This window comes from Cloeon dipterum, chromosome 2 (genome assembly GCF_949628265.1).
Source record: "Cloeon dipterum chromosome 2, ieCloDipt1.1, whole genome shotgun sequence".
Lineage (NCBI taxonomy): Eukaryota > Metazoa > Arthropoda > Insecta > Ephemeroptera > Baetidae > Cloeon > Cloeon dipterum.
In genome coordinates this window covers 24646972-24664950 of record NC_088787.1, presented here as the reverse complement: position 1 = coordinate 24664950, position 17979 = coordinate 24646972, and the positions used below count along the sequence as shown (strand labels likewise).

Here is a 17979-nt window from a genome sequence, read left to right as displayed (position 1 = left end):
ATAGAAACGCTCTCAGGTTATATTTTTCATTGATATTTTTTATATCAATACGGATGTTTTATTTCTTTCGTTTTCTTCCTCACTTTTTTGTACAATAACAACAAAGAAACAGTCAACCTACTTGGAATTCAAGTACCAACAATATTATGCTGTAAGAAGAGTGTTGTGGTGAAATTTTTGCAGTTGCAAGGGCTGGATGAAAATCAGTTTTATTTAGCGTTCAAGTCACACACCGCCTGCCATGTTTATTCTTTCTTTTTTCTGGTAATCTGCTCAAGTTTGTAAATACCCTTATCGCGTAGCAGCGTTTAGACTCAAAGTCAGCAGCCGGAGCTCTCGAGGGCCATTTAGAGGGGGGCTGATGGCGTCCAGCGGAGAACTCCGGAGGCCGAGTCGAGTACTTCACATTTGCTCAAAGATGGCATTTCATTTGCGACTACTAAACTAAATAGTGAGCAGCGCAGCTCTTACGAGGTCTGCTCGGCCAGCTTCTCAGCCTTGGCAATGACCTCCTCAATGGGGCCAACCATGTAGAATGCAGCTTCAGGGAGGTGGTCGTACTCTCCTTCAAGGATCTTCTTGAATCCCTGCAGGTGAAAAATTAAAGTTAAGACATATTCACGATGGGAAGGTAGAAATTAAGTACCTTGATGGTCTCCTCAAGAGGCACCAGCTTTCCAGCGTGGCCAGTGAAGACCTCAGCGACCTGGAAGGGCTGGGACAGGAACCTCTGGATCTTGCGGGCGCGGGCGACGGTCAGCTTGTCTTCCTCAGACAACTCATCCATACCAAGGATGGCAATGATATCCTGGAGAGACTTGTAGTCCTGGAATTTGAATGTAAAATGTCAGAAAAAGACCATCTAAACTATCAAGATTGAAGAGAATAAAATAATATGAATGTTAAGAGCTCAGTTTAAGATTCCAAAGAGCAAAACATTCTATGGAGAGAACATCGCCAATGGAAAAAGTTTAAAAACGTAAAAAACTTTGAGTTTTCAGATTCCTCCGTAACTTGTAATAAATCAGTACACAGAGGCCTAAGCAATCCAAAAGGGGGAAGAGTATTTTAAATAAACCAAGGGGATGCCAATTGATAATTTTAACGACAATAATATTATGTCCTAAAATTTCTTGTAAATAGGTAAACAATCACTAACCTGGAGGATCTTCTGGACGCCACGGGCAACATTGTAGTGCTCAGCGCCAATGATGTTGGGGTCCATGATACGGGAGGAGGAATCAAGAGGGTCGACAGCGGGGTAGATACCCAGCTCGGCGATGGCTCGGGACAACACGGTGGTGGCGTCCAAGTGAGCGAAGGTGGTGGCAGGAGCAGGATCCGTCAAGTCGTCAGCGGGCACATAAATGGCCTGCACGGATGTGATGGAGCCTTTCCTGGTGGTGGTGATACGCTCCTGCATGGTACCCATGTCAGTGGCCAGGGTTGGCTGGTAGCCGACAGCGGAGGGGATACGACCCAGCAGGGCAGACACCTCGGAACCGGCCTGGGTGAATCTGAAAATGTTGTCAATGAAGAGCAGCACGTCCTGTCCTTCCTGGTCACGGAAGTATTCGGCGACTGTCAGACCGGTAAGGGCGACACGGGCACGAGCGCCAGGGGGCTCGTTCATCTGTCCATATACAAGGGCGACCTGTAGCACAATTAAGTCCAGATTAAGACCAGTGTTTAAGTTTTCAATTTATATCAAGTGTGAGCGTCTTAATTGAGAATGTATGAATGAAAACACAAGAAACCTCCATTTGAAAGAAACCTCCAAAATCAATGTGGCTTAACGCACTGTTAAAACTCCCAAAATGTTGCAATAATTTGATCATATTCCTTCACTTCTGTAAAACAAGTTAACCAATATCACATTTATGAACTTGGTATTACACAAATCGTGAAGTCATAATACATTTTTCAATGTTAGGTTCCAACTTAAAATTTATCACCTTTCGACAAAAATTAAAGAAACGGAGTCTGATATTTAATCTCTTAGATTCTAACCTTGGAGGTCTTGTCCTTGAGGGAAATCACACCAGACTCAATCATTTCGTGGTACAAATCGTTTCCTTCACGAGTTCTCTCTCCGACTCCAGCAAACACAGAGTAACCACCATGGGCCTTGGCAACGTTGTTGATCAGCTCCATGATGAGCACAGTTTTGCCCACGCCAGCACCACCGAAGAGACCTAAAATATGAAATTAGGTCAGGTCAGAGACACACCTTTGTAATTTCCAATGACTAAGAAAAAAAATCGAATCAGGATAACTAGGGTTATAAGAGTTTGTCTATCATTCTAATTCAGAAGACCGTCGAGTTCTCATCATTTTAGACAAAATAGGGTTATCAGAGAGGAATCTACACAACGTACCGATCTTTCCACCCTTGGCATAGGGGGCGAGCAGGTCGACAACCTTAATACCAGTGACCAGAATTTCCTGCTCAACGCTCATCTCAACGAACTCAGGGGCGTCGGCGTGGATGGCAGCGAACTTGTCGGTTTTGATGGGGCCGCGCTCATCGATGGGCTCGCCAATCACGTTAATGATGCGGCCCAGGGTCTCAGCACCCACGGGGATCCTGATGGGGTAGCCAGAGTCGAGCACCTGCTGGCCTCGCACAAGACCCTCGGTACCGTCCATGGCGATGGTGCGCACGGTGTTCTCACCTGGTGAGGAAGACTCAAATGGTTATGGTAACGTTTCACACTAGAGGTAAGGTACAAAGGCATGGAACGAGGTTTAATCAGGTTTTAGGGTTTAAGTGGTTTTCGATCATTCTAGTTCAGAAGACCGTCGAGTTTTCATCATTTTATTATATTCAGAGAAAAACGGACAGATGAAGGACACTTTGAAGTTGGGTTCATTTTTAAATTATGAAATAGTTGGCATTTAAATGAAACAGCAGCAATTGCGAAGCACTCATTTAAACTCAGCTCTAACATAGACCACATCATTATAACAGAGAAAAATATTTTCAAAAATTCAACTTGAAGAGGCCTTTAATTTATTGACATGATAAGTGAACGAAAAATATTTTCAGCGACCTATATTCAACTATCCAAGGTATTTTTTTTAATATACAACTTAGTGCCAAGAGTTAATCAGCTGTCTGAATCTGTGCAAATTATTAGCAATCATGAATGAATGAGTGTCCCAGTTAAGTTATTTTTCTCTCATCTCTATTCCAAAACAAATTGAGTATTACCCAAGTGCTGGGCGACTTCAAGAACCAGCCTTGGTGACCTGTTCTGCACTTCAAGAGCGTTCAAGATGGGAGGAAGGTCGTCGTCGAACTGGACATCGACAACGGCACCGATGACGGCCACAACACGGCCGCTGATGCCCTTGCCTTTCGGTGCAGCGCTGGCATAGCTGCGGTCTGAAAGAAAGAGATGAAACTCGTAAAATAAATTAATCCTTTTCATTAATAATTGTGCCCATTCTTAATTAAATTATGGTATGGTAGTTTTACTTTAGGATTGGATTATTACATATTAAGAGCCGCACACGCCAGGAAGACATGGAGCAAAGGTCGACAGTTTGTAGGAGGCAGAATTGAGAAAAACCATTTCAAAACCAAAGGAACTCTGCTTCAATCACCAAAAATTGTGCTTGGTAAAAGAAATGGGGGTTATAAAAAAGCCTTTAAAATTTTTTTCCAGACAATCTTGTACATATGTTCAGACACAAGATGGCCGCAGACTAACTTCCGGTGGCTGAAAAACGCCGGAAAATTGGGCAATTTTCCAGCGGAACCGGCTGAGATAAGGCAAATTCCATTCCAATAGCGTCGGGGAAGCGATTAGAATATGAATTAGAAGTGTAGAGATTGAATTTTCAGAGGGAAAGACCAAAGACAGCGGCCGTTATGGAGGCACCCGGCGGTCGACGCAAGGTCGCCCCCGGAATCGGCCGATTTCGGCGTAAATTTCCCCAAATCGATCAACTTACTATTGGAGCCGAAGCCAACGAGAGCCTTGGCGGTCTCGCTTTTAATGCTTTGGGCACCAAGGGCTGGTTTCAAGCCCCGGAGGACACCCGAAGAAGCCCGTGCAACCGCGCTCCACATTTTGCAGATGAGAACAGGGAAGGGTCACGTGACTTTTTCACAGCCGCCGTGTCACGTCTGCGCACTCACTCACATGCCGACTAATGCGCCACCACCAAGATAGTTTCAATGCCCGCGAACTGAATCATGGATTTTTTTAGAGTATTGTATAACGGCAGTTAAGTAAAATTCGTAAAATTATAATAGTAAAATAATTGTATTTTTTATTTGCGCTCTAGTATTTTTATTTTTCATTTTTTCGCTGATGAACGGAAGGTAGAAGCCGTCGGAAAAAATATAATATTATTATAATAGCAATGAAATTATCGAAATTATTTTAGGAAAAAACTTTTATTTGTGGTTGATTATTGGATTTTGATGTTCACAAGAAGGAAAAGCATTATAATTGAAAGAATATATAATATAATTATATTATAATAATATATAATATAATATGATATTCATAAAACTAATTGCTGTGTGGTGTAAATATAAAATTACGTTTTAATTATTCTTTTCAATAACAAAGCTTTTGTACTATTTGTTTTAACATAATATTTTGAATTCTAAAATTTGAAATATGTAAAAATAAGTTGAATATATTATTAATGTTTTGCTGGTGTTATGTTAAAATGGTTAGTAAATTGACGAAAGATGATGGAAATAAATGCGGACACTGTAGTAACTGTATAATGAGGAAATTTATTATCTGTGCCTGTGTATAGTTTGCAGCTCAAATCAAATAATTTCAGTTTTCATGATTCCATTTTTCTAAGCTGAAGCTCTCCATAATAGGACTGCAATCATAGCAGCTAATATAATTAGAGGTAATTAAAAAATGATGAAATATATGTTTTATATGGGTACAGGAAAATAACGCCTTTTATTCACTATTCATTGTTGGCGGTATATATTCGCAAAAAATAACTACCTAGAAAAATGTTGTTCTTCTTTTATGACTTGTCACTATATTAATTTTTAGTGCAGTGTGTTTTCAAAGTGAGATAAACTTAGGTTTTCTTTTCAAAATTTTGAGAGCGAGATCAGTGATATTATATTGCCGTACATATTGATTGAAAGTTGTTTTCAGTAATTTGAAACACAAACAATGTTTGGATCAAATTAACTTTATTAATTAAAATTAGCAGCAGTCAAAATATTGAACACAATTTTGTTTTATAATTTGTCTTTAGGTCAGACTAACACATCATGCGAAACATCATATTCGTAAAGATAATACTGCCACTTACACTAATATATTTTGTCGAACGGACTTCTTGATTTCACATGATGCATACAATTTTATCCATAATTTGAACTTATTTATTTCAGCATGACACTTATAATTTTAATGTTTGCAATGTACATACAAAAATTGAATAGTAGGTATTCACAGCAGAACAATTTAGAAGAGGCGGCATAAAGTGCAACAAATCCGTCGATGGCCGCTGGGAAAGCTACTTTCATAACAACAAAATATAAATCAACTTTCTCATTGGAATGCCAGCAATAGTATGACATGTACACATTCTATCATTTCTACAACTCAGTAGCAATCTTGGATGTGAGCGCCTGCACCCTAGAAGCATTGCACCCTTTGCACAAAACGTGATCATCTAGGGGGTAGCAACCCCTGCCTTCAGCCTCAGAGGATAAAACTAGGCCGCAATCCTAGGCAGAAATTGCAAAAACCACTTATTTTACTGAACACTTTTACTAATAAATGCTGGTGGTGTACTTACTTCGCATTTATAGCAGTTGACGTGGAAGCTGCGGTCCAAGGCGACTACCCTGACGGTTTCCTCTTCGCCAGGTTCAGGCATGATTGGTTGCCGGCAGACACAGCAACGAGGAGCAAATTTTCTATAATTAGGCATTTCAATATGAGCCAACAAATTCAATAAAACAAAGATTTGCGGCCTGGCCTACCTGTGGAAATCTTCAATGCAGTGGATTTGATTGGTAGCGTCCACTGTAAATGGAATGCCGTCCAAGCTCTGTCCACACACAACGCAGCAGAAACAGGTTGGGTGGTATGGCTTCCCTGTCGCCCTCAGGATTCTGTCCAGGATTGGTGTCAGGCAGACACAGCACTTTTCAAGAGTATTCTGTGTTCAACAGAAATTTACGAATTGATGACTGCTTGCTTATCGCACAGTGAATTTGAGATTTTTAATATCTTTGGAGGAAGTACAGCTGGTTGAATGCCAAATAAAGACAATGTAAAAAATCAGCTGGGTATCTAACTTACCAGATAATCTTCTTCACAGTAGGGCTTGCCTTCAAGGCCGTAGAAGGGTTTTCCCTGTAGAGGAATTTGGCACTGGTGACACGTGAAGCACCTGATGTGGTATATCTTGTCCATGGCCGTGCAGCCTGAGCCCTCGCCTACCACACGTTCTCCACACTGACTGCACATGCCTGAAAAGCCGATCTCATAAGAATAGAAAAGATCAGATTTCAGGGAGCGGAAGTACCATAAAAGTCTGAGTCAGGGTTAGCTGAGTCCATTGACTGCAGTAAGAGATCAGTAAGGGCGTCAACCTCAGCCTCCTTGCCGCTTTCAGAGGGCGGCTGCGCCCTGTTCTTCGACACATAGGGCGCGTACAGAGAGTAGTTAGAGTTTGAGGACAGCTGGCTCGCGGGACGAGGGTTGATCGGCTCATAAATTGACTCATAGGTGGAGGATGTCTGGAAATTTGCAATAAGATTAAATTATACGCAATTTTGGTGTGCGTAATGTTCAACTGCATGAATTTTCGATCAAAATGGATGATAAGATAAAATAAAGAAATAAGTGGTCTCACATAAGTGACAGATTCCCTTTGCCAGCCGCGAAAATAAAGTTAAAGTGCAAATCAATCGAGCAAAAATTATTAAAATAAGAGAGGCTGCTGATGTTTTCAGATATTTACCTGAGAGCTAGGCGCGTAGGGGTTATACTGAGGGTAGTATCCACCGTGGTGTTGCTGGAGCGAGGCCTGCTGAGCCACTGGCATCTGCACCTGGGTTGGCTGCTGGGGGGTGGGGTGCGCTCGCCGCAACTCCGAGTAGCTCGAGCTCACCGGCGAGGAAGGGGCTGGGGGCAGGAGATCATCAGGCGGTGGTGGGAGCCCGGCCGTGTTCAGTTGGCTCAGGGTGCTCATTGGGGGAGGCGGGGGCAGATCATCAACCTCTGGGAATTAATTGAAAATTTGAGGTTGTGTTCAGCCACATAAAATTTACAGTTTTTTTAAGCTACTGTAAATAAATTATTGTTTGAGCTTGTTGCCATGCAAAGTGAATGACACTCTAGCAGAAACTCCCATCAATTAAGGGAGCTTGCAAATTTAATGCCCTTGTTAGACCAATCTAGGTTGACGTGTGGATGTGAAATATATTAGCACTTCCTCTGCACGAACTGATACTTTGTGCCTTTGCGTCATAGTTTAAATTGTTTCAGGCTAGGAGTAAGTCTTTGCGTGTTTGTAACTCACAAACGCAAAGCATGAAGCTATTTAATATGCTTAATTCTAAATCATGCATTTTGTGTTTTTAAATCTGCTGAAACATGATATATTAACACCGTTTTTTCACCTCTGCTGCTATACGGCGGGAGGTTGCAGTAAGTGGCCGTGGAGCCGCCGTAGGTATTTTCTTCCATCGGTGGTGGCAGATTTGAGTAGAGTCTACTCGAGCCGGCCGTCTGGGCGTGGAGGACAGTGCTGTAAGACGGCTCGGTCGGCTTCTTAATGCTCACACTCCTTGGTACCTGCGCGAGCAAGCAGCTTGTAAATCAGAGAATTTGACACAGAAAAGAGTGACAAAACGCAAACCGCAGATAAAGAGAAAGCGGAAAACCAGTCTGCGACATTTGTCACGACATTTCGTACCAGCGGCTGCGGTTTCTTGTTGGGTTTGGGAGGCACGGCAGGAGCAACCTTCCTCTGCGGCTGCTGGTAAACGCCACCTCCGAGCGACATTTGGGACAGCTGCTGCTGCAAGAGATGATGGTCTGCACTGGTGGCCATAGCGACCTGCAAGTCGACCAACGCTAACGTTAAAGTCAAAGTTTGTTTGCCAGAGTGCTGACAAATTAGACCTCGGCCGTTATCAATTGAAACGACGCCGCAATAATAATAATAACAAGGAAAAAAATAAGAACACTTGTTTGAGCAAGTGCACGAGGCAGCTGCAAAAGCAAACAATTAACTGGTGTGTGGCTCGCCTGACGACATGAGCATATCAACTGCCTGATTAATTTAATGATTAGATAGTGTACAAATTATAGAAGATGAGCTTTTTAAAACTTGGAATAATTTATGACAGGAATAATAATATTTTTAAATAAATGAATGAAAAAATAAAAATGTTATCAATAAATAAATTATTATTTTTCGAATAGGAGAAAACTTGGAGGAAAATTCGAGCTAATAAAATAAGAAAAAGTTATTTTAACACCCAATTAAATTTTAAATTTTGTATTGCACGTTTAAGGAAACAAAGGTGCGGTATGTCGCCTGTTGGGATGAATCACAGGAGTGACACACAAAAGGCAAATCAAACTGTCATCCGAACCGTCACCGCAGAGCAAACACCCAGGGTTTTCAACCGCGACCTGCTTCACTAATCGCAGTCAGGTCGCCTTTCAAATCCGCCTCGTCACTAGCAGAGCGAATGTTATTTCGGAAAAGTCTCGAAAGGGATAGGCGGGCGGACCTTCCAGAGACCTGGGGCGCGCGCTGGCCGTCGGCCCTGGTGGTGTGCGGCCGCCGCCGCGAGGGTCAGGACTCACCTGGCAACGGAAAAGGATCGGTGGAAAGCAGGAGGCGGAAAGCACTGCTTTCCCAGCCCGACTAGAGCACGAGCAGCTTGAGTCGGAGTAAAGAGCGAGCTGAGTGTCTGTGTCTGTGCTGCATGCGAGTGGAAATTGTTTGGCCAGAAGGGGGTGGGGCACTTGTCTGTCTCTCTCTTTTGCTCTGGTAGCACAACCCGCCGACTACCTGCAATCCTCCCACCTCTCACCGCTCGACCGAAGGCACAAGCACAGGTCTGACGCCTCGCCTGGCAATCTGAATCTGAAGCTGCAGCAGTAGACCACTAGAACAGTATTCAGAAAGGAGACGAGACAAAGAGGCTAAAGCCGAGATAGCCGTCAAATTCTAGCTATTCGAGCTATTCCTTCTTTCCTTTTAGTCTTTTACCGGGGATTTAAAATGATTTATTCTCCCGACCTGACTAAAAAATATTTGAATCTCATTGTCAGCTTGCACAGTGGAGATAAAAAAAATACATCATGGTGAATATGTATTTCCACTGAATAGAGATTTGTTGAGAAACTACAGGAGTTAGGGGGAGACTCAAGGAATCGACCACATGCCCCCTTTCAACAAATTTCCCGTTGAAACATAAATAGATAAACAAATAAAAGCAGACGTTGGGAAAATCCTGCTCGCTTCTAAATTAACCCTTTTAACGTGGTTTGATTTTTCATATTACCGGGGCCATAAAAGATTGCTATTGTATTGAAAAGATTTTCGGTAGTAAATTTTTTCGGAAAGCCTTCTGGGAAAAATCTAAGGAGACAATGAGAAGGAAAGAATAATGGCTCTTTTCAATTCATAAATATGTGCAGGACCCAAAAGAGGAGGCAAGTGAACGGAGCTGTTGGTCTTTTGTATAATAAATAGCAATGCCAACTCAACCAAGTTCACTACAACAACCCATTATGCAGAAACTGATTTTTAATATTCAATAACTAAAGGTTCCCTTGAAGTAAAATTTAACTTTCCATTTGTTTTAAATTTCAGGTTTATGAAAATTCCTGAAAACATCAAAATCCGTTCATGAAATACCATCATCATGTTGGCATCACAGTGTGTCATCACACAAATCAGTGTCAGCAGCCATATTGCATTTATATGGGTGATTCCTGAGAATCTTGTTTATGACTCGTCTGCCGTGTCTCTAATAGGCGTCCGATTTTGATCTTCGTGATGGAGGAAACGAAGATAATTTACCACATTGACGATGAAGAGACGCCGTACCTGGTGAAATTGGCCATTCCTCCGGAGCGGGTCACCCTTGCCGACTTCAAAAACATCCTCAATCGGCCCAACTTTAAGTTCTTTTTCAAGTCTATGGACGATGACTTCGGGTGTGTTTTTTACTCATGCATCCCTCTTTCGAGCCGGTTTTTACCCTCGACAGTCCTTACCTTCCCTCGCCTCGCTCGTCTATGACAATTCCGTGCCGAAATTAAGCTTTTGAGAACATTTTGTTCTTTACACCCAGAGGGGTTTTCCCAAGTAAATCTTTACTGACCTTTTTGCAGGGTCGTCAAAGAAGAAATCGTCGACGATGACTCGCACCTACCCTGTTTCAACGGGCGCGTCGTATCATGGGTAATAGTAGCTATAAGCTTTGATTTGAAAGAAATAAACACGAGTTTTATGCACAGCTTGTTTCCGCGGAAGGCAGCAGCGTGTCCGACAGGTCGGACGGTGCGTCCCAGTGTACGGACAGTGCAGCACATTCAGACCCTAAGCAGCAGCAGGTCGTCATCGAGAATCAAACCACAAATTTCAGGTCTGGAACCTGTGATTTTGTATATGGGATTGGCTCTATCCATTCTTTTACAGAGTGCCGCACACTAAAACGAGGACAATGGAGGACTCAACTTGTACAGAGACTGAGTCTATTATCAGCTCGAGGCCAGGTAAATAATTTGGCGTTTTCCGATACCGATTTAAACGTGTAAAATATTATCACTATAGCTCTAGTGCAGGGTTCTTCCCGCAATGTTTCATATTTTTATCTGACGTTAATTTATTTGCTCTGGCACCTGCTTCTATTACATACATTATGTTCGTTTCTGCTCCTGCACGTGTCTATTTTGAGTGTTGTTTTGTTCTTGTAGGGGGCCCCAGACCCACGCGGCACCACGCGGAAAAATACGATAGATACATTAAATACAATGGTGAGTCTTGTGTAGAGAAAATTTTTGGCTGTATCTACTCCTCTTTAATTGCTGCTTCTTTTAAAAATGTCAAGCTGCCGTAAAAGGCCTAATTATCACGCCGCCTTGCGAAACGCGCGCAACATTTAATGCGATTTCCTTTTAAGGCTTGCAAGGACCAAGAGCAAACGGCCAGTCAGGCAGGCATCAGAGATCTGGACACGGCTATGAAAGCTCCTCCATGATCAGTTCTGAGTTGGAGACCACCAGCTGTCTCGACTCTGAGGACGACGCCACCTCTCACATCACTACTACCACAGGTAGGTCATTTTTTTAACATCAATTGTAAATCCCAGAGAAACTCGGGTACTATCTAAATTCTGCTCATAAAATATCGCAAATAAGCAGGCACTGCATGTTGCATAACTTTCTCATTTCATCCCAATCCCAAGGTTTCATTTAAAATTGTGTTAAACTGATGCAGTGTTTGGTTCAAACCAAGTTTTAAATTCATATTATAGTATTTTCTTCGCGTTATGCTAACCTTGGGTTGTAAATTAGTGATTTTCTCTATCTGAGACGTACTCGTGCTTGCTTGCAGAACACAGCAGCGTGTCTAGGGCGCACCTGAGGCGGCGGCCGCGTCGAAGGAGGCACCGGATGCCTCCAATGTCGCGCACATCCTCGTTTTCATCCATCACAGACTCCACCATGTCACTTAACATAATCACTGTCTCTCTCAACATGGACGCAGTCAATTTTCTAGGAATTAGCATTGTAGGCCAAAGCAATAAAGGCGGCGACGGCGGAATTTACGTCGGCTCAATCATGAAAGGGTTAGTTGAACCATTTTTATTCATTTTGTGGTTCATTTATACGCTTTACTGATCAATACGACAAATTTTAATTGAAAAAAAAAACAGAAATTCATGAACTTGCGATTTTACAGCGGGGCGGTAGCATTGGACGGTCGAATTGAACCTGGAGACATGATTCTGCAGGTCAATGACATTAATTTCGAAAATATGAGCAACGACGAGGCTGTCCACATCCTCAGGGAAGTGGTCCAGAAGCCAGGGTGCGTATTTACCAAAATCCCTTGGCAGATGAGATGCTCAAAAGATTGATTTTTCAGGCCAATTAAGTTGGTAGTTGCCAAGTGTTGGGAGCCAAATCCCAAAGGATACTTTACGATACCGCGGACTGAACCAGTGCGGCCCATTGACCCTGGGGCCTGGGTGGCTCACACAGCCGCCATCAGAGGTAAGAGTAAGGTTGGAGGATGCGAACTAATTGTGAGCCTTAACAATCCTTGCCCAGGCGACTTTCCAATTAGACCCGAGTCAGTTAGCACGATCACATCTGCCAGTTCATCAATCACGTCTAGTATGCCTGATTGTGACCAAAGTAGGTATCACCTGAATCCAAACTAATGCCGCTAAAATAATGGCTTCAAGGCTATTAATTCATGAAACCTGCCTAACCTTAGAATTTTAATTATTAATAAGTTGGAATCTCATTTAGCTCTTATACGCATTGTGATAGAGTAACAATAATTGCTATGAGTAACAGAGAAAATTTAAAATTCCCACTTGGAGCTGCTAGTGGAAATTAATGAATCTTGCTTTGATGTCCACATATATAACTAATTGAATACTTGAAGGAAACACAGAAGAGATGCATTTGACTGTAAGAACTGATATGCCCACGATTGTGCGGGTGATGGCCAGGCCGGACTCTGGGTTGGAAGTCAGGGACAGATTGTGGCTGAAAATTACCATTCCGAACGCATTTATTGGTAAATATACCTACTACTGAATGAAAATACTTACACTGAGGCTTGGCTCAATGAAGGCGCCGACGTGGTCGACTGGCTCAACACCCACGTTGAGGGCTTCAACGATCGGAGGGACGCGCGCAAGTATGCATCCCAAATGCTGAAGGCCGGCTACATCAGGCACACTGTCAACAAGATAACCTTCTCAGAGCAGTGCTACTACGTCTTTGGTGATCTCTGCGGATGTGAGTACCTGATGGGCTCAATTATTTAGCAGCAAGAATATACACAAATTTCATGAGATTAAATGAAACAGAGTAATTATAACAGGCTCAGATCAATGTAGATTGTCACGCGCTGAGTAGTTGTTCTCTATGTCGGTGTCTAATCAGTAGTCAGTCCGGCGTGACGGCTAGAGTTGCCAGATGAGGCAATCCGGGTTGTCCAATGGCCAGGTTCCATGTCACCAGTCATAAGTCCGGTGTTCAGGTTGTCCAGGGCCAGCGGCCTGTGGACCATCAAGTCGGGAAAACCAGTTGTAGGAGTAGGTGTCAGATGATTGAAATGCGACAAGTAACTCAACTTCTACATTATTTACAAAATGAACTAGAGGTTGAGAAATCTTGTGTTAGAACTTCATGTCGGCATATGAAGACAATAACTTTAGTTAATCAAACTTGCATAATTATTAAAGATCAAAGAATGAAGTTTATTACTGCACCTTTAATAATGCATTACTTAAATCCCTTCCTCATTTGTGTCCCAAACAAACCTGTTTTTGGCGATTAATGAAAAATACTCATTTGAAAGAGGTCTGCTTTACACAAAATTATCCACTTTTGTAGCAATGTCTACCCTGAAGCTGCAGGAGGATGAATCAGTGTCTGTGGGACCGCTGCCACCACCAAGCTCGACCTCGCCGGCACCATGGGGAGGCGGGCACATGCCATACGCGGGCACATTCCTGTCGCACCCCGCCTCGGGCTACGCACCTATGCCCTTCAACTATGCCAACGATCCCAGCGTTTATGGTTTTGAGGAGGAACAGGCACGCTCCACCTCAGGTACGCTTTGCCAAGGAGCCTCAATGGTTATGCTGACTCACTTTTTATCCTCAGGAGGCAGCAGTGGATCAGATGGAGCTGCCAGTTTGGTCGGGTCGGCCATCAGGGCTCCCGTGACTGGGGCTCCGCCTGCATTACCACCCCTACCACCCGCGTCACCTCACCAGCAAGGTTTGTTTTTCGATTCAAACAATATCCGGGAAGAACGCAGAGTTTCTGAAAGTTTCAAGAATATTATAATTTTGTAAATTTTACAATTGAGTTGCCTGATTGTTGTTAAATAAAGACCCATTAAGATTAAGACTGATTGTAGAAATTGATAAGGATAGGACAAAAATTAAACTCGAACATTCAATTCTCAAGCTTGATAAGTTTTTAGTATATTATTATTATTCTTTTTAATGTTATCACGCTCTAATTGACACGCTTGATGTTCAACTAATAAAAAATCAGCCATTTCCTTTTGAGTTTTTTTTGTTGCACTAAGTTTAAAATTATTTAAAATAAAAAAAACTGCTAGATTTATTATTATTGACTCATTCAAGATTGAATGATTTTCTTTTTGCAGTCTAATCTTTCAGGTTCTGCAAAATCAGTTCTCTACTGTGGATTCGCTTCAAGAACAATCACATTTTAATAGTGTCATTTAAGCATAAGTTCCTTCACTTCTGCTAAAGCAAGTGTTACATTTTAGGGGCTGGTAGTGAGTCGGGATCAAGGCGTTCTCGGTCAAGCGGCTCTGAACAGAGCGGCTCAACAGCGGCCGCGGGAGCGGCAAGCGGAGCCGGAAGTGCTGGAAGCGGGAGCGGTGGAGGCCGGCAGCTACAGCATGTGCCTGAGGAGATGTCTGGCAGCCGACAGTCTTTCCGCATGGCCATGGGCAATCCCTGTGAGTTCTTCGTTGACGTCATGTAACCCTTAAAAGAGCGACTCGTGTTTGTTTGTCAACAAGCTGGGACAACAAATTGCGAAGTTTCTAGATTTCTTGTACTGGTGTAGGCCCTTTAGCTGCATGTCCTTGTTGTACATAATTATTATCATTATTAATTTTGTGCATGGTGATGAGGAGAAACCTGTTTATTTAGTAGTGCCTGTCACACTTTCCCTTTGTCTTTTTATTCTTTCGAGGTGCGACGTTTTTGCTTTGGTCTCCAGCGATAGTCAAGCAACTTTTAAAGAGGTTACATTGTTTTGCACTCCCTGCAGTGAACATATGCATTTAAAATCAAACTAGATTTGATAAACGCCAAACGGTTTGATACACTATCATTTTAATATCCATAATTTCTGATTTAACCAGTGCTTTTGAGAGAGATGATATCTTTTGGTTGCAATCGTTCCAAATATCAAATGGCGCGATTTTTTCTTATGTTGATTCTGTATTGGACGCCAAAAATTACCACAACGTGTTAGTTCCAAAGCTTGGAGATCAAAAAGCGAATCGTGCTACTTCTAACTGTTGCATTCCTTTCTTGGATTCCTCGTTTTTTAAATGGACGTTTTCCAATCGGCTGGCTAACCCTCTTTTCAAAAGTTCCTCTGTGTTTATTCATAACCCTTGGTTCTGTTTTAGAAACAAAATTTAAGTTAATGCTGATAGTTGTGATTTCGTATTTTTTTGGTTAAATTTGCAGTTCTCGCGCACTCCATGCCTGACTAGCCGATTAGAATTTGATTTCGCTTCCTTTTCTGCCGGGCCGCTTATCAAATACTCAGACTCTCTTTTTGAAAGAAATGACTTCAGGGCCAATTCAGTTACTTATAACTTTTAAGTGAGAATTTGAATGAACAGCTGTCTCGCCATTTTTAACACACATAGTGTAAATAGACTTAAAAAAGCAATTCTACATAATATACTTAGATTAATTAGCTATCATTCGATGTGTAACCTTTCAAAGCTGTATAAAATATCCTGTGATTTTACAACAATGGCCTCTCTTTCATTTGGACACCTCCCTTTTAGTTGTTTTTGTCATTGTGGAATGCCAGCAGTAGAATCCGTTTTTGAAAACCGCCCATCAACTTATGTATTCCTATTGCTAGTACATTTATTTTTGTTGTCCCCATTTTGGCAAAGCAAAAGTAGTGATTGAGTAGAGTGTTTGTGTTTGCTCGTTTGCTGGCGCTAGAAGTGGGAGTGAAAAATGGCCAAATTTTGAGTTGCGCCTTTCCTCCGCAGCCTCGCCAATCCGCAGCAACACAGCCGCACATCCCAATAACAAAAACGAAGTGCTGCACCACCAACAACACCAGCACCACTCGTCTCCCATGCACACCTGTGAGTCTCCCTCTTAAAGAGACTTTAAGGGGATTTTTATTTTGTATTTTCTACCGAAAAACTGCCGAAAATTTTGACTTGGGTTACCAATCCAGAGCTTCTTAGGTTATCAGAATAGCCACCTTGTTGATTATCGTCTTGAAATTGTCACTGATTGCGGATTAATTTGATTTAAAAATTGGTGCTGCTGATCCATCTGGAATGATTGATTATGATACAAAAAAATAATTAAATTAAATCCTTGGCATGTGGAATGTATTATTCTTGTTGTTCAATTTTAGATTGAGAGGCTTTAAAAACCAAGACCGAGTTGATGGGTTAGAATATATATAAAATTATTACGTTGCCATAAAATAGATCCATAGCCAAGGCAAATTAAGTTCATTTCTGGTTTTCGAACATTTACGCTGCGTGTTCTTGAAAATGATTTTTCAATTTCAAAATAGTGAAGCAACTGCATAATTTTTTATTTAAACCTGGTTTCTATTGTCCGTTAATTTGATAGAACATTCCAGATGAAAATTGGCAGATTGAACATTTAACCAGTGGCTTATAATAACTGAATTTTGAAAAAAAAAAAGAAAAACAGCGCTATTGCCGCGTCAAATCTTTTGCCCCAGGTTTACCAATTCCGCTGTTTTTGGCTCGTTGCAGATGAGAGCATAGATCTTCTGGAGTACAACTTCTCCAACAACAACAATTGATGCTTCTGCCGATTCACAACCGCAGAAAAAACTTTTCTTGACCTTCTTGTATACGATAATAATTTGTTGTTGCTCGCAAGTATTTATTCGCAGTGGCAGCACATACAGACTAAACTTGTCGTGCTGCATTTTCTTGTTTGCACAAAGTTCGCGGCCACGGGAATCAAATCTGTCGAGTGCTTTTAATTTTTAGTCAGATGCCATTATAGCTTGTTTAATTGTTATCGCCGCCAAAAGACTTGAACGAAGGAAGAGGAATCAGCTTGCATACTCTAACTGTCTGTGTATGAATTTTTCTGCTCAAGTGGTTCAAAATTTGTGCCATCGAAGACGCCGTGAAGATAATAATAAAACTTAATAATTTAGTTCACAAGCGTAGCTGTTAATGTAAAAAAGAGCAGCTGCCCGCGTTATACAGGGATTTAGAACTTTGACTAGCAGGAAATCTCGTGCAATATATTAACTTTTAAAACAAAACAGCATTTCCGGTCATTTCCCTGTTTTCTTTACGCCTACCTCATTTTTTGTGAATGTTGTTGCCAACTCTGAACCGCAAGTTACGTTCCTTCATTTTCAAAACTCGGTCAGCGCAGTTGCCAACAAGAGATAAACTTAACAACAGGGTTTTCAATAAATGCAAGCTACTCTTGGTGTGTGGTTTTAAATTTTTATCTCTCTCTCTCTCTCTTGGAATGCGAAGAGACGTTCGAATTGAAAATGTGATCAATTTTTGTGAAAGCTTCATACAGCAAGAGAGCTTGCATTTGCATATATTAGAGGAAATTCATTAAGATTGTCAAACTTTTTGCTCTTCTTAAGTAATATACATTTAATCTTGTAAGGTGTACATACATTATGAAAATAAATTGAAAATCTTCTGTATTTGGAGAATTATAATTGAAATCGTAGTTTTTCTATCAAAAACTTATTGAATGAACAGGTCAATAATTCATCCTTGAGCTGACTTTAAAACCATCTTATCTGTCCATCATAAGACTATATATTTAGATTCTGGGATATCAGGAGCTTCAGGAGAGATTAACTTAAGTTACAAACTGGAGAAATGCTGCAAAGGACAGTAATTTTAAACTTATTAGAAAGAAATTATTAAAATAAAAAAACGCAAAGCTCCTACCTCAGATTGCTGTGATAATTTAGAATG

At 41.6% G+C, this 17979-nt stretch overlaps 3 protein-coding genes across 9 annotated transcripts; 1 reads left to right on the top strand and 2 right to left on the bottom strand.

Moving 5' to 3' along the window:
* Positions 1-17: 17 nt before the first annotated feature.
* Positions 18-4122, bottom strand: ATPsynbeta (ATP synthase, beta subunit). The gene is made up of 7 exons (XM_065477880.1): positions 3961-4122; positions 3215-3388; positions 2379-2675; positions 2011-2195; positions 1160-1654; positions 647-826; positions 18-587 (listed from the first exon to the last, which is right to left on the bottom strand). Exons 1-7 carry the CDS (start codon positions 4076-4078, stop codon positions 468-470), a joined length of 1569 nt encoding a protein of 522 aa, XP_065333952.1. The 5' UTR covers positions 4079-4122; the 3' UTR covers positions 18-467.
* Positions 4123-5166: 1044 nt separating this feature from the next.
* Positions 5167-9063, bottom strand: Zyx (Zyxin). Of its 2 annotated transcripts, none has more exons than XM_065477485.1 (9): positions 8832-9063; positions 7930-8073; positions 7634-7808; positions 6973-7136; positions 6535-6748; positions 6309-6478; positions 5987-6165; positions 5800-5920; positions 5167-5728 (listed from the first exon to the last, which is right to left on the bottom strand). In XM_065477485.1, exons 2-9 carry the CDS (start codon positions 8065-8067, stop codon positions 5597-5599), a joined length of 1293 nt encoding a protein of 430 aa, XP_065333557.1. In that variant the 5' UTR covers positions 8068-8073; positions 8832-9063; the 3' UTR covers positions 5167-5596. The 2 variants fall into 2 exon arrangements, with proteins under 2 accessions (XP_065333557.1, XP_065333556.1); XM_065477484.1 differs by having other exon boundaries at positions 6973-7232; positions 8832-9061.
* An 859-nt stretch (positions 9064-9922) lies between these two features.
* dsh (Segment polarity protein dishevelled) lies at positions 9923-17720 on the top strand. Of its 6 annotated transcripts, XM_065477479.1 has the most exons (17): positions 9924-10193; positions 10371-10440; positions 10497-10624; positions 10678-10754; positions 10956-11015; positions 11162-11314; positions 11596-11830; positions 11944-12072; positions 12130-12257; positions 12315-12401; positions 12658-12792; positions 12849-13016; positions 13617-13835; positions 13890-14006; positions 14530-14724; positions 16015-16113; positions 16768-17720. In XM_065477479.1, the coding sequence occupies exons 1-17, from the start codon at positions 10033-10035 to the stop codon at positions 16815-16817; spliced, it is 2211 nt and encodes a 736-aa protein (XP_065333551.1). In that variant the 5' UTR covers positions 9924-10032; the 3' UTR covers positions 16818-17720. The 6 variants fall into 6 exon arrangements, with proteins under 6 accessions (XP_065333555.1, XP_065333550.1, XP_065333552.1 ...); XM_065477483.1 differs by lacking the exon at positions 12315-12401 and having other exon boundaries at positions 9923-10193; XM_065477478.1 differs by having other exon boundaries at positions 9923-10193; positions 12130-12401.
* Positions 17721-17979: the final 259 nt, after the last annotated feature.